The sequence below is a fragment of the Mixophyes fleayi genome, chromosome 5 (assembly GCF_038048845.1).
Source record: "Mixophyes fleayi isolate aMixFle1 chromosome 5, aMixFle1.hap1, whole genome shotgun sequence".
In the NCBI taxonomy this organism is placed as follows: Eukaryota; Metazoa; Chordata; class Amphibia; order Anura; family Limnodynastidae; genus Mixophyes; species Mixophyes fleayi.
Window position 1 is genome coordinate 269,765,011 of NC_134406.1, and position 22,177 is coordinate 269,787,187.

Genomic DNA, 22,177 nt, shown 5'->3' on the forward strand with positions numbered 1-22,177 from the left:
TATTCACTCCCCAGAGACCTGGTTAGATACCAGATAAGGCCAAGGCTGTCTTGAATCCTTAGACTTGGACCTGACCATTACTCACTTCCCCAATAGCTTCTCAGGTCTTAGTCAAGGGTCGGTAGTTGGTCTATTAGGGTTCAGACCGATATATTCCAAAATGCTCCTCAAATGAGTCCATCAAATTACTGTATCTACCCTCCAGCTACCTACTTTATTAGATAGACTTTATTTTAATCCTTAATCCCGTTCTTGACTCCCAATCTGCTCCGAAAGGACAGTGCTCATAACCTCCTAATGAGTGCATTCCACTAGTCTAGTACTTAACCTAATGGATATACATATATAACAGTTCATTTAACATTATAGCTAACTTTGGATGTTGATGAATTTATTAACATTTTCTATGTAGCTGTATGTAAGCTAGTGTTCTCTGTTATCTGACATTTTCAGCTACAAAAAAGACTAACCAAAGGTTCCTTCAATGTGCATGAGAAAAATATTGCCCTCATGGTAAAAAAATTTCATTTCTGATAGGCCCCTGAACTTGTACAAGCATACATATTTGTGAATGGTATCGTTAGAGTAACGGAATAGATCTGACATATAAACCAACGTATATTTCAGGCTTATTAGACCTTTGACGACAATAAAGCTTTCAATATTCTCAAGAATATTTTCAAGAAGTGTAATTAACGTAGAATCCCGGCACAGAGTACAATAAAAACTCAGTCTCTCTCTGTTTTAGGTTGTCAAGGAATGTGGGATAACATAACTTGCTGGATGCCTGCGCCCGTCGGCAAAGTGGCGTTCATCCGATGCCCGGAGTGGTTCAGCATGGTAGAATCGGAAGACGGTAAGATACAATCCATATTAAGGCTGCAAAGCTTTCTGCGTGCTTCATAGTGTATCAATTCTTTATCCCTTAAATCAGGGGTCAGGGAACTTTTTTACCTTTTACCCCAAAATATGTTTAGATACGCCAACATTACCCCCTTGATTTGAAAGGAAGGAAATCATATATTATTAATTATTGGAATTCAAAATTTTATTGAAAACTTCAAAACTTCGGGTTTTGGAGAAATGATGTTGCTTCATTTTTGATACGAGAGCATCAATATTGGGGCATTTTGATGTCAGAGCAATTTGGATACAGTCTTCAGTGTCGTCCAATCGATTTGCTTTGTTTTTATGTTCGTTAGAGCGGAAAATCCTTCTTCGCAAAGGTAGGTTGTTGCAAAAGGAAGCAACTTTTTGACTGCCTCCTCATGTGCAATGTTGATGCCTTTGCAGCTGTTGACATCCAGTAATATGACAGATCTGCTTTGTTTTCAAATGCAATACGTGCTTCATTATTGCATTGAAGCTCAAGAAGTGCCTCTGCCAACCCTGGAGGCTCTTCTGGTACAACAGCAACTTCACATTTAAAGGGTTCTACAATCCAACTGACAGCGTGTGAATCTGCAGCATTACCCCCAGGAATTTCATTTTTACCCCATTTGGGGTAATTTACCCCTGTTCCCTGACCACTGCTTTAAATTGTCCTGTATTTCCCTCTCATGATGTTGTTACTAAGCTACATAAAGTAAGTGGGGCTGCCTGTTGCCCACCACTGAACTAAACAGTACAAGATGTAGCAAGGAGACCTGTTGTGTAGCCATGGTAACCAAAGTTACTGTTTTATACATTGTTGACACAATGTTGCAGGTCTCTGCAAGACAGTAAACCCTAAATGCTGATAGAAGCTGTTACTCCAAACTTATCCTAGTGGTCAATAGTCACTTTAAAAATAACACAAATGTAGTCATTTTTTAAATCCACTACCTGTAATTTTTTGGTTCACTAGGAAATCCCATTGTCATGGTAACTGCTTGTACAAATGTAGCAATGTTTCAAAATGTCCCGGGAACAAATGTGCAACACAGAAGTTGTTTCTTCCTGGACTTTTTTGGCCACATTGCAGGTTTTACCAGACACTGCAGTGGGTTATTGTGGAGTCCGTTGCAAATGTGGCTATTATTATAAGAATTTAGATTGTCAGGTAACTTTTGATAAAGAGGGCTACATTCTAATCCACTGGTTGTTTGCTTTACTCACCTTGAAAGATAATACAGTTATTGTTCTAGAACTCATTATTTTTTTCTGCTCAGTTTGAAGCATTTTATAAAGAAAACACATTATTATGCTAAGATAAAACATCCCATATTGTCTCTTCTGACTTAAGTTTTAAGCTTAAATGAGGCTCCACTAAGCAGTATTTAAGGAGAAAAAAAGGAAGAGTTACAATTAATGAAGGGGAATATTTGGGGTGAAGTTTGTACCTTTGCAGAAATACTAATTTCAGCCTCAGACCCACATTTGCAAAATTAGCAAAGTATTTGTAAAGCCATAAAATGCAATAAAAAAATAAGTGTTAACTATTATGTATATTATGTATGAATGTAGCTAAAAACAGGTATATACGTGCAAAATACAATCCCTGCATCTGTAAAATACACTCTCTATTTTATCAAGATTTCATTTCCATTATATTATATGGACTGAATTTAATTTTATAAATTATGTCTCTTTCTGCGATACTGCACTGGTGAATTTAATTGTAAATCTTTCTGATAAACCAAAACCTGCAATACTGAAGGATGACAAAGGCTTGACTCATACTGACGTAAATTCATGCTGGACAAGTAATGATATCAGAATCCTCTTAGTGCCCTCTAGTGGCCGTACACTGCCAATGACAACACTTAGATATTCTGCCAAATGCACACTGTCTAAAGAAACACACAGCAAAATCACTAGATATACTTGAGACTTCTGTTCCAAGTCCTAATGTCAATGCAAAAAAAAAAAAACACAAATAGTTTTCAGGCCACCACATTTGAGTGCAAGATTGTGCAGAATTTCAGTTCCTGGACAAAGAATTGACATCACTGTTTGCAGCTGTGGCCCTCTCTATGTATACAACATACTACTCTTCAGGAGTGGTTGTTTAATTAAGTAGGATACGTGGGGAGCAAACAGGGGAAATTTGAGGGTGATTATCAAAAAATGGATTATTTAAAATAGGAGTGTTTTGGATGGCCTATTGGCACCTCCTAGTGGCGGGTACCTGGTAGTGCATTGCACTCTCCTCATAGCCAGAAGCCATCCTAGGAGATAAAGACCTCTAAATTAAAAAAGCATTTGTATCTATAGCACTGCTTCCAAGATACTAACTGGTTTATGTATTAATATAATGCGGTGCCAATCTACAGTCATGGCCAAAAGTTTTGAGAATGACACAAGTATTGGTTTTCACAAAGTTTGCTGCTTCAGTATTTTTAGACCTTTTTGTCAGATGTTGCTATGTTATACTGAAGTACAATTACAAGCATTTCATAAGTGTCAATTGACAATTGCGTTAAGTTTATGCAAAGAGTCAATATTTGCTCACAGTTTTGCCTAAGAACACAGCCATGAATAAAGAATGGCACCAAAACATCCTCCAAGAGCAGATTCTCCCAACCATCCAAGAACAGTTTGGTGATGAACAATGCCTTTCCCAGCATGATGGAGCACCTTGCCATAAGGCAAAAGAGATAACTAAGTGGCTCGGGGATCAAAATATTGACATTTTGGGTCCATGACCAGGAAACTCCCCAGACCTTAATCCCATTGAGAACTTGTGGTCAATCCACAAGAGGCGGGTGGACACACAAAAACCCACAAATTCTGACAAACTCCAAGCATTGTATAGGCAAGAATGGGCGGCCATCAGTCAGTATGTGGCCCAGTAGTTGATTGACAGCATGTCAGGGCGAATTGCAGAAGTCTTCAAAAAGAAGGGTCAACACTGCAAACATTGACTCTTTGCATAAACTTAATGTAGTTGTCAATAAAAGCCTTTGACACTCATGAAATGCTTGTAATGTTACTTCAGTATAACATTTGTCCATTTTACGTAGAGAACAGCTGTTGTCTCCGTTTTAGTGGCTGATCACAGATTAATACATAGACCCCTCACACACAAGACAGCAGTGTTGATTCTCTCATATTTTATGCTGACAGTTTCTTCTTTCTACATACACGATTGATGGCTGAAATCTTAACAGTGGAACAAAAAATGTATCACAGACGAATCCCTGCTCATGAGTCTGAGAAATGACAAGTTAGTGGCGGCTTCAGTGTCACCTCCCCTCTACCAGCTGCCGGTGTCACCCCCTACCCTGCCTCCGCTGCACCTCAGATATATTGGTGTATGGTAATAAAGATAGAGAGGGTAATGGCAGCGAAGACAGAATGAATCTATCGCAATGTGCTACAATGTAACTGTTCTGCGATCACAATATTCCGATGTTATACAATGTGCTCTGTACTGTACTCTCTGGCTCCAGCCCTCTCTCACTTCCTCTCCTTCTTTTGCCTTTGCACTGAGATATAAGAAGTGTAGTCACTATTCCCCAGATGCATATTTTATGTAATAAACGATTCATTAGTTTATCTAGAGATACCAGCTGGACAGGAACATTGTACTTCTGTAGCAGGCGTAGAAATAATACATAGAACACATTTAGCTTTACATTCATCCATTACTAAGGGGTCACAATTTTAACGGAGAAAAAAGCCCCTGCTACCTCTACCTAGCTACTGAAAGGTCACCGCGCTTATAGCAGCGCCGTCACGGTCGCTGGCCGTAGACGCCACCAGAGAAAAGATTTTTCTCCAGCGATAGCGGGGAAGTTTATTTATCAAGGATGGCGGTGACAGCAGGAGATGGCGATAGAGGGAAAAATGTAATGAAAAAAAATGCTTTATTGTTTAAATAAAGCATTTTTTTCACATGGGAAAGAACATGTTTTTTTTTATATATTTATTTTTTTTTGTTGTTGCAAAAAATGGAATTGGAAGTTCAGGGTTTCAGTTCCTATCCGGCATCACGTGTGCGCAAATCCTTGCAGACTGTTGCGGCAAAGTGGTGAGGCATATTTGTCAACTCTCCCTGAATGTCAGGGAGACTCCCTGAAATAGGGGTGATCTCCCTCACTCCCTGAAGAGTCTGGCATTCTCCCTGATGCTGAGCCAGTACAAGACGTGGTTGGCTTCGCCATCTGTGGCATGATGACACAGTTCAGAAATTGTGTCCTATGTCCATGTATTGATGCCTATGGAGGTGGCCATTTTCATGCAGACCAAGATTTAATCAAAGACTGACAGGTAAGAAAACATGACTTTAGTAATGGAGACAGAAATGTAAAAGACACTTCAGTCTCTAGACATTTATTAGCTGCTTTTCTTTAACGCCTAGTTGTCTACTCTACCGAAATGTCCGGGAGATTCCTGCATTTCTGGAATACCTCCCAGGCTCTCTGGAGAGCAGGGCAACCTCCCGGTTCTCGACCCCGCAATAGATAAGTGGTGGGGGTGGGGTTAATGACGCAAATATTGAGTCATTTTAGCCCCACCCCCTGCTGTAATTGGCCAAAATTGTGACAATCACTTAGGGGCGGGCCAAAATAATGCAATTCGTCAAGCCCCACCCCTGCACACCCACCTCCTCCTGTACACATGGAAGCCCCATTGCAGGATAAGTGCCGACTCTCTGCGGAATCTAGGCGGTCTAGAGAGTAGGAAATCACAGGAGAGGAAAATTTTGGAAACATCTCTGTCGCAAAGGGGAAAAGGTGCTACAATCCACAGCAACCAATCAGACATCTGTTTTATTTTTGGGACCTGTACTAGTTTGCTGTGGGTTTAAAACCTTTTTCCTGTGATGAGACTTGCAGCTCTACAACAGTTACTGTAGCTACGTGTTGCGTAAGCTGCAGTATGATCGTTCAGCCACTAGGGACTTTGTTTATTCTACATTTATTGCTATATTCTCAACATGGATAAACATGGGGTTATTATATGTCAGAAGCCAGTTAACCTAACGGTATATCTTTGAAATGTGGAATGATACAGGGGCACCAGAAGGAAACCCACACAAACACAGGGAGATCATACATACTCCATACAGACAGAGCCCTGGTTGGATGAACCCGTTACCCCAGCGCTGTGAAGCAACAATGCTAACCACTGTGCCATCGTTTTCCCCCGGATGCTTTGTCCCAATATGCAGCCTTGAGATCGGCCATATACTGTATATTACAGTCAAATTTTCCATCTTAAAGGTTACAATAAAACAATATTTTCTGCTACATTCCGAAGTGAATATTTCTTGCTATTCTAAGATTCAAGCTAGTTGTAATAATTAATGGTCTAATTAGTGAGCAGTTTAAATATGTCAATAAGCAATTCAGCATGAAAAGAAGTTTTAGTTGAGCCGTTGGTTTAACGATAGGTTTTCTACAGGGAAAACTGTAGGAGAAGTGGCGACAGGATTAAATCAGACTACTGGGGATTGTAGTTTATAAATGGGGCATTTGCTGATTTTTTTTGGGTGGGTTACAAGTGTCTGAAGCCGAGTATTATTGCATTGCGATAAAATATAATAAACCTATGCTCTGTTGTTTGTCACTAGACCCTCTTGTTCTGTCCTGCTGAATAGGAATGGATCCTTGTAAATATGGACTTAGGGGAGTGATCTCTGTTTGGCTAATGAGTCAGGTACACTCACTCCTCCTTATGTTGTGTCGTTAGTGAGAGAATCTCCTGAAATATGAGACTTGTGTTCTCATCATAATAAATATTTTATGCAAATAAGCAGAATGGATTACTTCCAATAATTGAAAATAGTTACTGGAAGGAGGGTTTAAAATGCGAGCGCTGTATCTAAGATTGACGGAAATAAGCAGCACCGCCCGATGATATAATTACAAGGCCAGAGAGCACAGTGTATAAAACAATGCATTTAGTAAAAGCTGCATGAGGGCGTATACATGTCTTTAAAATAAATTCAGATGAAGTTGGAAAAGCTTTTCGTTATTCAGCTAAAGTGTATATAGTACATCCAGCCTTAACAGGGATATGTCAAAGTACAAAATTGCCCCTTAAATAGTCAGGTTATATAGTGGATTATAGCAGGGACACTGTTCCAACCCCTGTAAGAAAAGTATGACCCTAATATGGCAGCAGTTCTTACAGAAAATAGTGCATCATGTCTACGCCCAGCACCAGGGGGTAATATTTAGATACCCAGAGTAAATACTACTAGTTGGAGATTTCTGGAAGCTAATTCCAAAAAAAGTATAAAATTATTGGGTTATGGAATCCCCCTCAGACATCATTTCCTATGTAAGGGGAGAAACAGCATAGAAAAAATATATTTTCATTGCATTTTGATAATATATACACAGTATAAGAAAATATTATTATGAAAACATATTACTGTTATCGTAATCTCTGTTTCCTGAACTCTGTCGCCATCAAGTGGTGGAAATGTTTAAGACGTCAGTGCTGTTGTACAGTAAATAAGACTTCAAGGGTAGATTTATGAACCCATCTAAAAAAGTGGAGGTGTTGCCTATAGCAACCAATCAGATTCTAGCTATCATTTATTTAGTACTTTCTAGAATATGATAGCTAGAATCTGATTGGTTGCTATGGGCATCACCTCCACTTTTACTTTTTTTGGAAGGTTTATTAAATCTATCCCATGTGTGAGAAGAGAGGGCACTTAGATGTCTGTGAATAATACTCTGAGACCTGTAGTTTCATTACAAGAATGAATGTAAATTATACTTGCCAACTTTTCCTCGCTTACTTCAGGGAGATCCCGGGGGAGGTGGGCATGTGGGGGCGGGACTTGACATATCCCATCATTTTGGCACGGCCCCTAAACGAATGTCACAATTTTTGCCAATTACAGCAGGGGGCAGGGCTAAGATGACGCAATATTTGCATCATTAAGCCCCACCCCCACAACTTATCTATTGCGGGGGTGAGAACCGGAAAGTTGCTCTGCTCTCCCGGGAGGTCTCCCAGAAATGCGGGAGTCTCCTGGACATTCCGGGAGAGTAGGCAACTATGCGTTAAAGAAAAGCAGCTAATGAATCTCTAGAGACTGAAGTGTCTTTTACATTTCTGTCTCCGTTACTGAAGTCATGTTGTCTTACCTGTCAGTCTTTGATTAAATCTTGGTCTCCATGAAAATGGCCACCTCCATAGGCATCAATACATGGATATAGGACACAATTTCTGAACTGTGTCATCATGCCACAGATGGCGAGTTTTGAGTTTGTCAGAGGAAAAGCGATAAGAGCCAATATGCTCAATAATGTTACCTCAGCTTTAATTAATTGCGTTTTTTTAGCCAGCTGAAAATCTCTAATCTGACACTCGCTTGAAGTGTTCTTATCTCCCTATTTAAGAATATATAGGTGTCTTAGAATTAAGGAACTATTTGGCTGTGTTAAAAAAGAAAGAACCATGTAATTACCATTTAAAAATTCCATATTTATTTTTGCATTATTAGAATGCTGCTAATTCTTTCCCCTGTCCGTCACCTGCGGACGCACTTCTAGAAGACATACAAAGCTAAATATACATTATATATCATAGTAAAGACTCTGAATATGATACCAGCAGTAACACATCTATTATTAAATAACTTGTTTCCTTTGTTTCCCTTGAAAATATTTCCTCCTGAGCTGGTTTCACGCCTGTTTTATGCTAGAAAATTTGGTATTTTTCATTTAGAGAAGCCCTAAATGTCTTTCTTTCTGTTTATTTTAGAGATAGACCTGTCTAGAATGGGTAAGACGTCTTTTTTATCTGTTAATATACAGGTTTTTTTTATCACAGTTTTATGCCTCCTTACCTATGTATGTTATACTGTCTCTATATATCATATTAGACCTTATGTCCATGACAAGCTCCACGGAACAACTTCTTGCTTTATCGGGCTTATAAGTCCTACCTAAACCTCTTCCTAAAATCAATCATTATTTTTACATGTAAACATTGTTACGTTGAGAATTATATATTTTGTTATATCAACAACAAAAAAGAAATTTAATGTATATGATGCCTACCTATTACCCCGACACTTTGCAGAGAGTAATTCACATTAGTCTATATTTTAGAAGACTTTGAGGTCCCCTGTTAAAATGGAAATCATAATATAAGGGACAATCCTACTATAAAGATATATTTTAACGATAAGAGTGCCGATACAGCATAGTTGTCAGCAAATCACCATTAAAACTTCTACAGTGACTGCTTCATTCTCCATGTCTGTTCCTTCCTCCTAAAAAGTAAAAGTGGAGGCGTCGCCCAGACCAACCAATCAGATTCTGGCTGTAATTTATCTAATACATTCTAGAAGACAAAAGCTAGAATCTGATTGGTTGCTCTGGGCGACGCCTACACCTTTCCGTTTTAGAAGGTTTGATAAATCAACCCTTTTGTGTCGTTAGTTTAATTTATTTTAAGATATATATAATTTATATGTCAATTATGTATGTACAAGTACTTAAATCTTCCTTCTACAATTCTTAATGCACAGAGGCTCTGGACAGCTTGGAAGAACTCCAGACAGGTAAGGAGATAATATTCCAAGTCTTTGGGCGTAAAAAATGAGATTATTACGCTTCCACTATTTGTTGCTCTACTGTTATCAGCTTCCATTTAATTCATTTACTGATTTGACAGACGCAGGGGTGTGGATGATAATTATTCATGTAACGCTTAGGAAAGCTTATAAGCCTTTAGAATAAGGAATTTTTTTTTACTCTACCAAATAACTCATTAAAATTCACTGAAAATAGCACTAAAAATACTCTTCTAGCATTTCAGTGTAAATAACGAATAAATCACAATATTTTTAGAATTCTTAAGGAGGATACATTTGCTGCTCACAGTGTGAGACGTTTATTAAAACTTGTACTTAGAAAAACGTGTGGAAATGGAACACTGTCAGAAAATGTACATACTTTGCTGCTTGATGTTCAAAGAAATATCACAATTTTTCCACCATTTAACTGTCTAATGCTTGACCTTGTCTGTGTGGTTACCGTAATAAGTCACAATTATACAAATATTTTCTAAAAGGTTTTGCAAATTGTATTCAACCCCCCCCCCACACACACACACACACACACACACATCTTTAGAATCCAAGACTATTTCATTAGTCTCAAAGTGGGAAAACACATTTTTTTTAGAACTCCTTCCAAAGCAGTCTTTTTAGTTTTAGGTGAAATATGGCTTTAAAACGAATTTATTTATCATAATATTCCTGAGTTGTCGAGCGATGGGTAAGCTGCCTGTTACTGTGTTACTTTCAATGAACCTCATTTGAAGTGCTGTGGTTTTGTTGTACACAGAAGGTGTAGTCAGCAGGAATTGTACTGAAAACGGCTGGTCCGATCCGTTTCCTCATTACTCAGATGCCTGCGGCTTTGATGTAAATGAAACAGGACCTGATCAGGTAAGAAGCTAAAAGGTTCATCAAACTGCAGACACTTTCTAAGTATATACATGTCTCTTAGAGTCAACATTTATTGGTAAATAAATAAAAACATCAGCAATTATTATTCTTTATATAGAGCTACCAGAGAATATTTCATCATTCATAACAGTTCCTTCCCCACTGGCGCTTATAGTCCAAAGTCTCTAAAACACACTCACACACATATATTGGGGGGGTCTGTTTTATCAGAATATAAGTAACCTACCAATATGTTTTTGTATTGCGGGGGGGAAACCATCATGGGGTTAACATACAATGTTCAAACAGATTGTCTCCTGGAATCGAACTCATGATTCTGATGCTGTCAGAGAGCAATGCTGACCACCATACCGCCCAAGCCGCAGCAAAAAATCCCCTTAAAATCTTTCAATTTTTTCTTCTCTGCCATCCCAATCTCCTCTCATCTGCAAATCCTAACCCTATCCCTAACTCTAATCTTATCCCTAACCCTAATCCATTAACCCTAACCCTATCCCTAACCTTATCCCTAACCCTATCCCTAACCCTAACCCTATCCCTAACCCTAACCCTATCCCTAACCCTAACCCTAACTCTAGCCCTAACCCTAACCCACTACTCTAATCCTATCCTTAACACTAATCCACTAACCCTATTGCTATCTCTAACCCTATCCCAAACCCTAACCCACTAACCCTAATCCTACCCATAACCTTATCCATAACCCTAACCCACTCACCCAATTCCTAAGTCTAACCACAAAAGACTGGGGACCTGATTAATTAAGGATCTTAACTTGAGAAACTTCTTATTTCAGTCTCCTGGGCAAAACCATGTTACAATGCAAGGGGTGCAAATTAGTTTTCTGTTTTGCACATAAGTTAAATACTGACTGTTTCTTCATGTAGCACACAAATACATGATAGCTTATTTGTACACTGAAATTTACAGCTCCGTTTAGGCAGCGCTGTCTTATACAGCAGCTGCGGCGCTGTCAAAGAAGCATCCGCGGCGGTGCTGTATACACTACAGCACTGCCGCGGACACTTCTTTGACAGCGCCGCGGCTGCTGTATAAGACAGTGCCGCTATAGTGGCCATTTAGTTAGCGCAGGGGGGTTTCTGGAGACTCAGATACCCCCCCCTGCGTGCGCCACTGCTCTAAAAGCTGCATTGTAAATGAATTCCTGTAATTCTTTATTTTTATCTTATAATTTGTATTAATGTTTAACAAAGTACAAGTACAACATGCAAAATATACAACAAAAATTAAAATACTTTTTGAGACTCTGCTCTAAATAACATATATATAAGATATACTATACAAATATATTGATACAATATCCATACCATATAATATTTTGGAGATATTGAAGTAACAAATGACAAACACTCTGAAATAAGTGAATTTGTAAGGTAATGACTTGTCTTCCGCAGATTTTGGAAATAAATTAATTGCATAGTGTACGAATCGTTATAGGCGAAACGCGTGTTTTAGTATTTTACTGTTCCATGCTTATGAGAACAAATCTGTTTTCTGAGAATGTCAATTCAATTGGGTACTGCCAAAGTGAAAATGACCTTTCCACGTCTTCAAAGTTAATGCACAGAGACATCAGTAGAAAGATCTATTTTGTGCCTTATTTCTTTTCTTTTTAAATATCACCTCATAGCTAGAATTCTATTACCAAATAATGTCTTATCACTGCACTGTATATTGTCTTGTTCTGCATCAGATTGCCAAAGGGGACCACCAGTGTCTGAGGTTCACCTTTTGCAATGAAATACTGTTAGAACTTCTATACAATGTAGAACGTTTGACCCTACTAGAATGTGGTTGAACGTGTTACTCAAAGTTAGCTCAAGTCTTTGAGTCTATATAAAACATAGAATTTCTAGAACTTTATAACTGATTTGACAAACTAGTTGGAGCATCTGCAGGTTTGACATGTGAGGTTGGGGAGTCAGGGCTGATGCTCTATGTATTGTATGCACTGTAAAGTCTAAAGACAATTTGAAGACGAAGGACAGGAACGAGAGAGAGAAGATGTAAGTATTGTTCAAAGTCAGCGTATGAGCAAATGTGAAATATGTTATCGGTGTCACTTTCTGGCCTGGGTGAGGATCGTTCTAATATGGCCATTGTAGGGGAAGATATAATATTAACTTGTCAACCCTTAACATCACTAATGAAAGATAATCATACCTTCCAGGGGCAAACGCAGGATTTGTAGAGGGGGGTTTCCACACCACGCCGCCAGTAGGTGTGACCAGCATACATGGGGATGTGGCTATAATTTTAGACAGTGCTTGGCTGCTTTTCAACTCTCCCTATCCCCAAAATATACAGTGGCAATGCTGCGTGCACTACTGTTAGGTGCACGCAGCTCTCCCTTTTCAAGCACAGCTGTGTGAAGCGGGAGTAGGGTCCAGCCACCTCAATTATACAGTGCCCCAGGCTTGAAGGGGAGTTACTAGGCACTAGGAAAACCCCCCTCGGTTTGCCTTTGCCTTCCATGGCTATTTATACAATTCACATCCCAAAAAGTTTATAGCCCATGTTGTATTATATCACCCTATGTAGGCATGATCTTACCATGATCTTATCATTCTACAGGACACCTACTTCCTGTCGGTGAAAGCGCTATACACAGTCGGATACAGCACATCTCTCGTAGCACTTACCACTGCTATGGTGATCCTTTGCCGCTTCAGGTAATTGTGTGGAGTTGTTACACTTCTTGTCATACAGTAACTATACGTCTATATTAGTAATGAGGACCGAATGATTGATCTAGGGTTATATGAACAGAGAAGTATCAATGTATATTTCTCTGTAAACTCACGACCCCCTTTCACTGAAAAGTCATTGTGTTAGTTTTTTTGTTATATTTATTGGCCTATATTTCACAGTGGTTTGTATGATATGCCAAGATTTTAGAGATGTAAATCACTTAAAGGGCCGCTGCACCTGAAATGTAAATTGGTATGTACAATAGAGTAGTTACATATATAATTAACAGATGAGATAATATCTGCTGGTTGGTTGTGCTAGTGGTGGGAGATATTTTCGTACACACAGCAGGGGCAAACGCAGGATTTGTAGAGGGGGTTTCCACACCACGCTGCCAGTGGGCGTGACCAGCATGCATAGGGGCGTGGCTATAATATTAGACAGATCTTGGCTGCTCTTCCTATCCCCATAATATACATGGACAATGCTGCATGCACTACTGTTAGGTGCACGCAGCTCTCCCTTTTTAAGCAGAGCTGTGTGAAGCAGGAGCAAGGTCCAGCCACCTCAATTATACAGTGCCCCAGGTTTGGAGGGGGGGTTCCAGGTACTAGGAAAACCCCCTCAGTTTGCCTATGGGCAGACTTCCAGTTGGTAGCACTGATTCCTGATAACAGAGAATACTGGTTGTACTCAGCTAAATAGCTAATGTAAATGCAATCTTTCTGGAAATAATTCAGATTCTAGATATAATTTTTTTAGTACTTTCTAGAACATGCTAGCTACAATCTGATTGGTTGATAGGGGCAACACCCCACAGGTAGCTTAAAATGCATGTTAGAAGTCTCTAGTCAACAGGTTCTGGTGTGAGCGCTCTGCTCAGCTTTACCAAGAAACTGCCATGTACTTAAAAATACACTTGTATACGGACCATGAGAGAAGTACGTTGAAGCTTTTAAGAAAAAGAAATATATCTAATTCAACACAACATATTAGCAAACAACAAACCGTTAACGTTCGACCCATTTTTATGGACACTCACCCAGAGTTCTGACTATGAAATTGGCAAATGGCACCTACTTGTTCTATTCTGTTACTGTACAGGTTTTATATAAAAATCCCAAGATAATATCGAAACACCTTTTTCAAGACAGCGTATGTCCTACAGTATATGGTCAATGGCTAGACATTCATTTGGTCAACAATATTATTATGTTATATTAATCCAAATGTTGACAGTATTATTAGTTTGACAATTTGCATGTAGACAGTATTATATGGTTAGTGATAGGCTGAGTGGGTTAGGGTTAAGTATAGGGATAGGGTTAATAGGTTAGGGTTAGGGTTAGGCTTAGGGTTAGGGGGTTAGGGCTAGTGGGTTAAAAAGAGGGAGAGGGTTAAGCTTAATGGGTTACGGTTAAGGATACGGCTAGGGTTAAGGAATAGGGTTAGGTTTACTGGGTTAGGGTTTAGTGTTGGGATAACATTAGGGATATTATTGTCAACCTAATAATACTGTCTATATTTGAATTATCAACCTAATAATACTGTTGATGTTATTACTGTCAACTTTCCAACCCTGTCTATATTATGTTGTCAACCATATAAATGTTGATCATGTAACTGTCAAACATATGTATCACACCATATCCTACGCCTGGAAACATTCAAATATTTTATTAATGTTATGTAGACAGCAGCTTTCTCCACTGACCAATATATTCTAGATAAATACATTCAAATGGACATAGATAGCCCAAAATATGATACATAATTTATGTAGTATTATGAATACTTACTTTTGTTTACAGCAAAGCTTAATGCATTTCCTAAATTCATCCACATTCCAAGGTACATTGCAAATGAGATACTTTTTCTGTTGTTTGGAATTTGGTCTGCGGGTTTGTACAGTACCTAAACTAGGCTGGTTTGTAAATTACAGAACGGCCTATTTACAATACACAGTCCCAGCCAAACATGTTTTTTTTTTTATTCTTTATTCGGGGGCATCAAATTCTATAGTCAAGAAAATAAAACATGACTCATTCCTTACAACATGTAATGCAGTAAAATTATTGGTATGGACAAGGAATGAGAAGGGACACACGATTTAGTTGTTTCATCAGGATGCAAAATAATCAGGTGCATCACCAGTGTTACATACAACATAATAAGCTCTATATAATAATATTTAGCTCCATGGACCAAAATAGCTGACAGAACAATGTGGTTCACATTCCAAAGATTCACAGCCTGGCGCTTACACGTAAAGTTCTGCAGATAATAGTTATCGACGTATCTTGTCCAGCCAGGTGCGCTGACAACTTTCCTTATCGGTATTTTAACTCCAGATTCCCCCGTAAGTGCTCCGGTTAACCACGGAAATGCGAGTTCTTTAGTTATTTTGTTTTCCTAACAGCTCTCCTTTTAATAAACATTTTAATTTTAGTGTATCTAGTTTTTATAATAATGTGAGTAAATAATTAAAGGGAATAAGATAACTGACAGGTGTGGATATAGAAGTCTTTGGTTTGTTGGTTATTTTGCAACTTTGTGTTTCAGAAAACTCCACTGTACTCGGAACTTCATCCACATGAACCTATTTGTCTCATTCATCCTGCGTGCCATATCTGTGTTTATAAAGGACGAAGTTCTGTACGCCGAGCAAGACAGCAACCATTGCCACGTCTCTACTGTAAGTAAAGATTAATATACTCTTAACCTCTTGATGAAATAACCAGCCAGAAAAAAATGATGTATTGCACTAATAAATTATTTGTTCTGTTGACGCCATCCGGAGATCCTGGCATTAACGGATCAGGTACCACAAAATGATAATTCATGAATAGTATCACCAGGGAGTGCCCATTGATACTTTAAAAAAAGCTATAAGTGTCCCTTTTGCCAAAGAAAACAACCATATTTATATACCCCAAAGTCAGCTGTAAAGTGGAGGAAACCAGATGGAGCAGGAAACAATTTAGTAAACCATTAAGCAATGTTAGGAGTATGCAGCTGTTTAAAAATTAACATCAAGAGAATCGTTACTGGAGCAGAGTATATTATTCTCAATGTACTGCAAAGTACCTCTATATGATTTGTGCCATTTGTTCCAGAAATATTTTTTACACTATTTTTCAGTCTGTTTTAATTTTCCGCTGTCAGTTTCTGCCTAATGCAAGTGACAGTCTCTGCAAAGACGGGAGAGGACTCATCAGCATTCAGTTTGAGAAGAACCACTGACACTAAGCTGACACTAAGCTGAATAAAATGCACGACACAGTCAATTCACAATCCAGCATTTTAGATGACCTCAGATTACGCAGTTTAAAGGGTACGGCAGCCGCGGTAGCTTTGGTGAGAATACCGGAAAGGTAATTGCAAGTAAAAGCAAATTATTGTTTTGCTTCACAGATATACAGACAAATCCTTGTTTAAAGGGTTCTCTACCTGTTTTGATTTTTTTCCTATTTCCAGAGTACCTTATTTTTATATTAGACCATAGCCGCACATATTCTTATAACTGCAGTCTCAGCATTGCAGTGAGCCATAATGATAAGTTTATCTAATTACAGGCATTGATGGAGTTGTCTGATTCTGGATGTCCTCCCTGCTACAATGTGCTATATTGCCACAGTAAAGCTGTTATGATTCCTAGCAAACTCAGGAAGCAGCAACAGAAGTATAATAAAGCAAATGTCTTTATTAAGGCAAAATACATAAACAAGAATTCAGTACGTGGGATATGCAGATTTCCAGGTTGCAGTATAAAAAGATATAACTCAACTCCACAGATATGATTAGGTGAGATCAAGGGCAGCAAAAGTCCACAGAGCAACAGGTTCCATGTAATGACTGATACAGATAAATAGCAGGGACAAGTATTATGAGTTACCCCAGTCCAGGAGGCACGGGGCTCTCCAGGGAAGCAGACAAACTGAGTCTAGTGATCAAGCAGAGATCAGGTTAAGCAGAATCCAATAGCTGGGCAGAGGTCGGGGTCACAAGCGAAATAGCATAGTCCAGCAATCAAGCCGTGGTCGGGGCAATAGGCAAACAAGCAGGGTCCAGGAATCAGGCAGAGGGGCACAATGGGAGATCAACAGCAGAAGCACAAACAGTGGAACTGGGAGGAACCAGCAGCAGCCAGGGATGATTAAAGATGAACTACACAGAGCAGAGCTTGAGGCAGGTATTTCAAGCTGTGGGACAGGTGCAATTCTAATTAGGCATCAGGCAAGGGGATTAACTCCTACAGACATGGTGTTAAATTAAGGATAAGAACAGCAGCACCTCTGGTGGATTTTAGGTACTGCTGCTACATACAAAGAATAGGCAGAGTCGAAAAAAAAGCTCATTACATGCCCCAGAACATGTAAAGTGCAAAGTGGAAACAACTTCAGACTCACTTGGATTTGACCAAACCACTCCCTATCAGACTGGACACACCTATGCTTTCTTGAGGCCACACCCACTTCCTTCTTTTAGGGTCCCCAAATCGAGACAAAGTCACCAAAATAGAGATTATTGCAAAGCAGGACATTTATGATCAGCGTGTGGCGTGGGCATGTGGGCAGACTAGGACTCAGGAACTGTATCCAAAGAGGCTCTATAACAACCTCTCCTAAGCAAGGCTCTCTTTACCTTTTGTAGTCATGTAAAAATCTTACTAACTGTTCCCAGCTGTATAAAATATCAGTGTTTCATAAATATTGTATAATAATAATTTTGAAGTAAACCATGAATATTCAAAATCTGCAACTGCACGGGCCATTTGGTCCTTAGTTGTCATAAACCTTACTTGGGGTTATTCACAAGCTGCAACATGTGGAAGAACGTAAGTGTAATCCTGGGCTACTGTTATATTCAATTCTCACAACTGTATACTGTTGCTTTTTATTTGCATTGCTTTATGGATACATATTAAAGCATGTCCCTACAAATTGTGCTAATATGGAGTAAAAGTATTTTTTGCGGTATAAAAATTTGGTAGCCTTGTGGCACCAAAGATCTGCAGACACCTCCTTAAATGAAAATACCTACCAAATATGCACACTCTCCTCCTTTTCTCATTCCATAGGAAAGCTTGCTCCATAAAATAAAATCTTAGTTTTGCATTTGTGCTCAGAATTAGATGCTGCATGTCTGCATGGGCCCTAATCTGGTCATGCTCAGCCAGCCCCGCCCCTGAGGAGTGAGAATTAGCCTTCTGCTCTTTATTGTGCATAAGTCTGTAAGAACAAGCTGAACTCTCGAAAGATTGATGTGTGATCACAAATGTAGACTAAAGAATTTTACAATGCCCAATTTATTCGTCAGTATGTGTTTTGTTTTACAGGTGGAATGTAAGGCTGTAATGGTGTTTTTCCACTATTGCGTGATGTCCAACTACTTCTGGCTCTTCATAGAAGGACTCTACCTCTTCACACTCCTCGTGGAAACGTTTTTCCCTGAACGAAGATACTTTTATTGGTACACTATAATTGGATGGGGTATGCATTTTTCATATAAAGGACGATGTAATAGCTGTACAGATGGAGCACATTTATTCTTGACAGTTAGCCCAATTTAGACCCCCCCGAGCTTCCGGAACACACTCTATCACACTAAGTAGGCTACCGGAATGGTAAAAATTGTGGCAACTACAGTTTAATGCCAAAAATTGCAAAATCATGTACTTGGGTCTCAAAAACCCAAAGGCTAAATATAGTTTTAATTGCACAATAATGTAAATTAATGAGGAGAAAAAGGATCTATGATTCACTATTTTAGATGATTTAAAGGCAGGTAAGTAATGTAACAAAGCAATGAGGAAGGTAAGTCAGATGCTTGGTTGCATAGGGAGAGGAATCAGTAGCAGAAAGAAAGAGGTAATAATACCACTGTAAAGGTCATTGGTACGGCCTCATCTAGAATACTGTGTTCAGTTCTGGAGGCCATATATCCAGAAGGATATAAATACATTACAGACTGTACAAAGAAGGGCAACTAAGATGGTGCATGGCCTACAGCACAAAACTTACCCGGAAACATTAAAACATCTTAATATGCATAGTTTGGAGCAGAGAAGAGAAGCAGGGAACATGATGGAAACTTTCAAATATATCAAGGGTTATAACAAGGTGCAGGAGGAAAACATTCTACAAAGGAAGAGAAGTATTAGAACACAAGGACATGCACTGACACTGGGGGGAAGAGAAGTATTAGAACACGAGGACATGTACTGACACTGGGGTGAAGAGAAGTATTAGAACACGAGGACATGTACTGACACTGAGGGGAAGAGAAGTATTAGAACACGTGGACATGCAGTGACACTGAGGGAAAGAGAAGTATTAGAACACGAGGACATGTACTGACACTGGGGGGAAGAGAAGTATTAGAACACGAGGACATGTACTGACACTGGGGGGAAGAGAAGTATTAGAACACGAGGACATGCACTGACACTGGGGGGAAGAGAAGTATTAGAACACGAGGACATGTACTGACACTGGGGGGAAGAGAAGTATTAGAACACGAGGACATGTACTGACACTGGGGGGAAGAGAAGTATTAGAACACGAGGACATGTACTGACACTGGGGTGAAGAGAAGTATTAGAACACGAGGACATGTACTGACACTGAGGGGAAGAGAAGTATTAGAACACGTGGACATGCAGTGACACTGAGGGAAAGAGAAGTATTAGAACACGAGGACATGTACTGACACTGAGGGGAAGAGAAGTATTAGAACACGAGGACATGTACTGACACTGGGGGGAAGAGAAGTATTAGAACACGAGGACATGCACTGACACTGGGGGGAAGAGAAGTATTAGAACACGAGGACATGTACTGACACTGGGGTGAAGAGAAGTATTAGAACACGAGGACATGTACTGACACTGAGGGGAAGAGAAGTATTAGAACACGTGGACATGCAGGGACACTGAGGGAAAGAGAAGTATTAGAACACGAGGACATGTACTGACACTGGGGGGAAGAGAAGTATTAGAACACGAGGACATGTACTGACACTGGGGGGAAGAGAAGTATTAGAACATGAGGACATGCACTGACACTGGGGGGAAGAGAAGTATTAGAACACGAGGACATGTACTGACACTGGGGGGAAGAGAAGTATTAGAACACGAGGACATGTACTGACACTGGGGGGAAGAGAAGTATTAGAACACGAGGACATGTACTGACACTGGGGTGAAGAGAAGTATTAGAACACGAGGACATGTACTGACACTGAGGGGAAGAGAAGTATTAGAACACGTGGACATGCAGTGACACTGAGGGAAAGAGAAGTATTAGAACACGAGGACATGTACTGACACTGAGGGGAAGAGAAGTATTAGAACACGAGGACATGTACTGACACTGGGGGGAAGAGAAGTATTAGAACACGAGGACATGCACTGACACTGGGGGGAAGAGAAGTATTAGAACACGAGGACATGTACTGACACTGGGGTGAAGAGAAGTATTAGAACACGAGGACATGTACTGACACTGAGGGGAAGAGAAGTATTAGAACACGTGGACATGCAGTGACACTGAGGGAAAGAGAAGTATTAGAACACGAGGACATGTACTGACACTGGGGGGAAGAGAAGTATTAGAACACGAGGACATGTACTGACACTGGGGGGAAGAGAAGTATTAGAACATGAGGACATGCACTGACACTGGGGGGAAGAGAAGTATTAGAACACGAGGACATGTACTGACACTGGGGGGAAGAGAAGTATTAGAACACGAGGACATGTACTGACACTGGGGGGAAGAGAAGTATTAGAACACGAGGACATGTACTGACACTGGGGTGAAGAGAAGTATTAGAACACGAGGACATGTACTGACACTGAGGGGAAGAGAAGTATTAGAACACGTGGACATGCAGTGACACTGAGGGAAAGAGAAGTATTAGAACACGAGGACATGTACTGACACTGAGGGGAAGAGAAGTATTAGAACACGAGGACATGTACTGACACTGGGGGGGAAGAGAAGTATTAGAACACGAGGACATGCACTAACACTGCAGGGAAGCAGGTTTAGAGGAAATGTGAGGAAAAACTACTTCACAGAAAGGGTAGTGGATAAGTGGAATAGCCTCCATCAGAGGTAGGTAGAGGGTAATACAGTAGACCAACTTAAACATGCTTGTGATAGACATAAGGATATCCTTACAAAGACCTAAGTATCAAATAGGGTTTGAGGTTACCATAGGTTACACAAGGGGCAGACTAGATGCGCCAAGCAGTTCTTATCTGCCGTCAAATTCTATGTTTAGTATCCCCACCCACTACATTTTGCCAATAAAAGCACAGCAAAGTTAGTTGTTTGTTTTCCTACTGTGTTATGGTTAAAAATCAACATTTAAACTTTTTGGCTTCCACACAACATTAAAGCGTCAAACTCACTGTCAGTTATTACAGTTTTCCTCCCATCTTTAACACTACCAAATGCTTGAAAAACAGGTCTTGCACTGGAAACTATACTCCTAGTATCCCAATTACTACCGCCCCTATTATGGCAGTGTTCCGTTTGTGTTTTGGCTTTTAGAATGCATCGTGCTCTATTTTTTGTGTTCACCCTGGGTAAACTGATTGGGAAAGCCTACAGTAAGCTCCTAAATGCTAGTAACAAACACACCTCAAATGCATTTACACTACTTTGTATGTACTAAAGGTTCAGCTATTTTGCATTGTGCATTTACATGGTATCAACTACAGATGTTCACTGACCCCCGTGAACTGGTTTTGGTTTTGGTTTTCGATCTGGATTAGCTTCGTGTTTTGGTTTTGAATTTTTTAGAAAAAATCCTAAAATATGCTAAATTCACATAATTTTGCACTTTTTGTTCCTACATTATTATTAACCTCAATAACACTCATTTCAAGTCATTTGCAGTCAATTTTGACCACCTCACAGATCAGAACATTATTTTCATACACTTTCAGACAAATACTGCAGCGATCTGGCTGGATGGTAAGCGACAGAGCAATGACACAAACACACGGCAGTTCCTAGCACATCTAGGACACATTGGCACACAGCAGTGGCAGAAAAGAAAAATGGTGCAAGATGGAATTGTCCT

The 22,177-nt window shown here is 39.6% G+C and overlaps 1 protein-coding gene across 1 annotated transcript in view; it reads left to right on the plus strand.

The window, feature by feature from the left end:
- ADCYAP1R1 (ADCYAP receptor type I) overlaps window positions 1-22,177 on the plus strand; it is a 178,959-nt gene that overhangs the window by 135,822 nt on the left and 20,960 nt on the right. Inside the window, exons 4-10 of the mRNA XM_075214095.1 lie at window positions 749-856; window positions 8,653-8,673; window positions 9,425-9,457; window positions 10,245-10,348; window positions 12,965-13,062; window positions 15,644-15,776; window positions 18,420-18,573. Of these exons, the coding sequence (XP_075070196.1) occupies window positions 749-856; window positions 8,653-8,673; window positions 9,425-9,457; window positions 10,245-10,348; window positions 12,965-13,062; window positions 15,644-15,776; window positions 18,420-18,573 (651 nt within the window). The remainder of the gene's footprint in view (window positions 1-748; window positions 857-8,652; window positions 8,674-9,424; window positions 9,458-10,244; window positions 10,349-12,964; window positions 13,063-15,643; window positions 15,777-18,419; window positions 18,574-22,177) is intronic.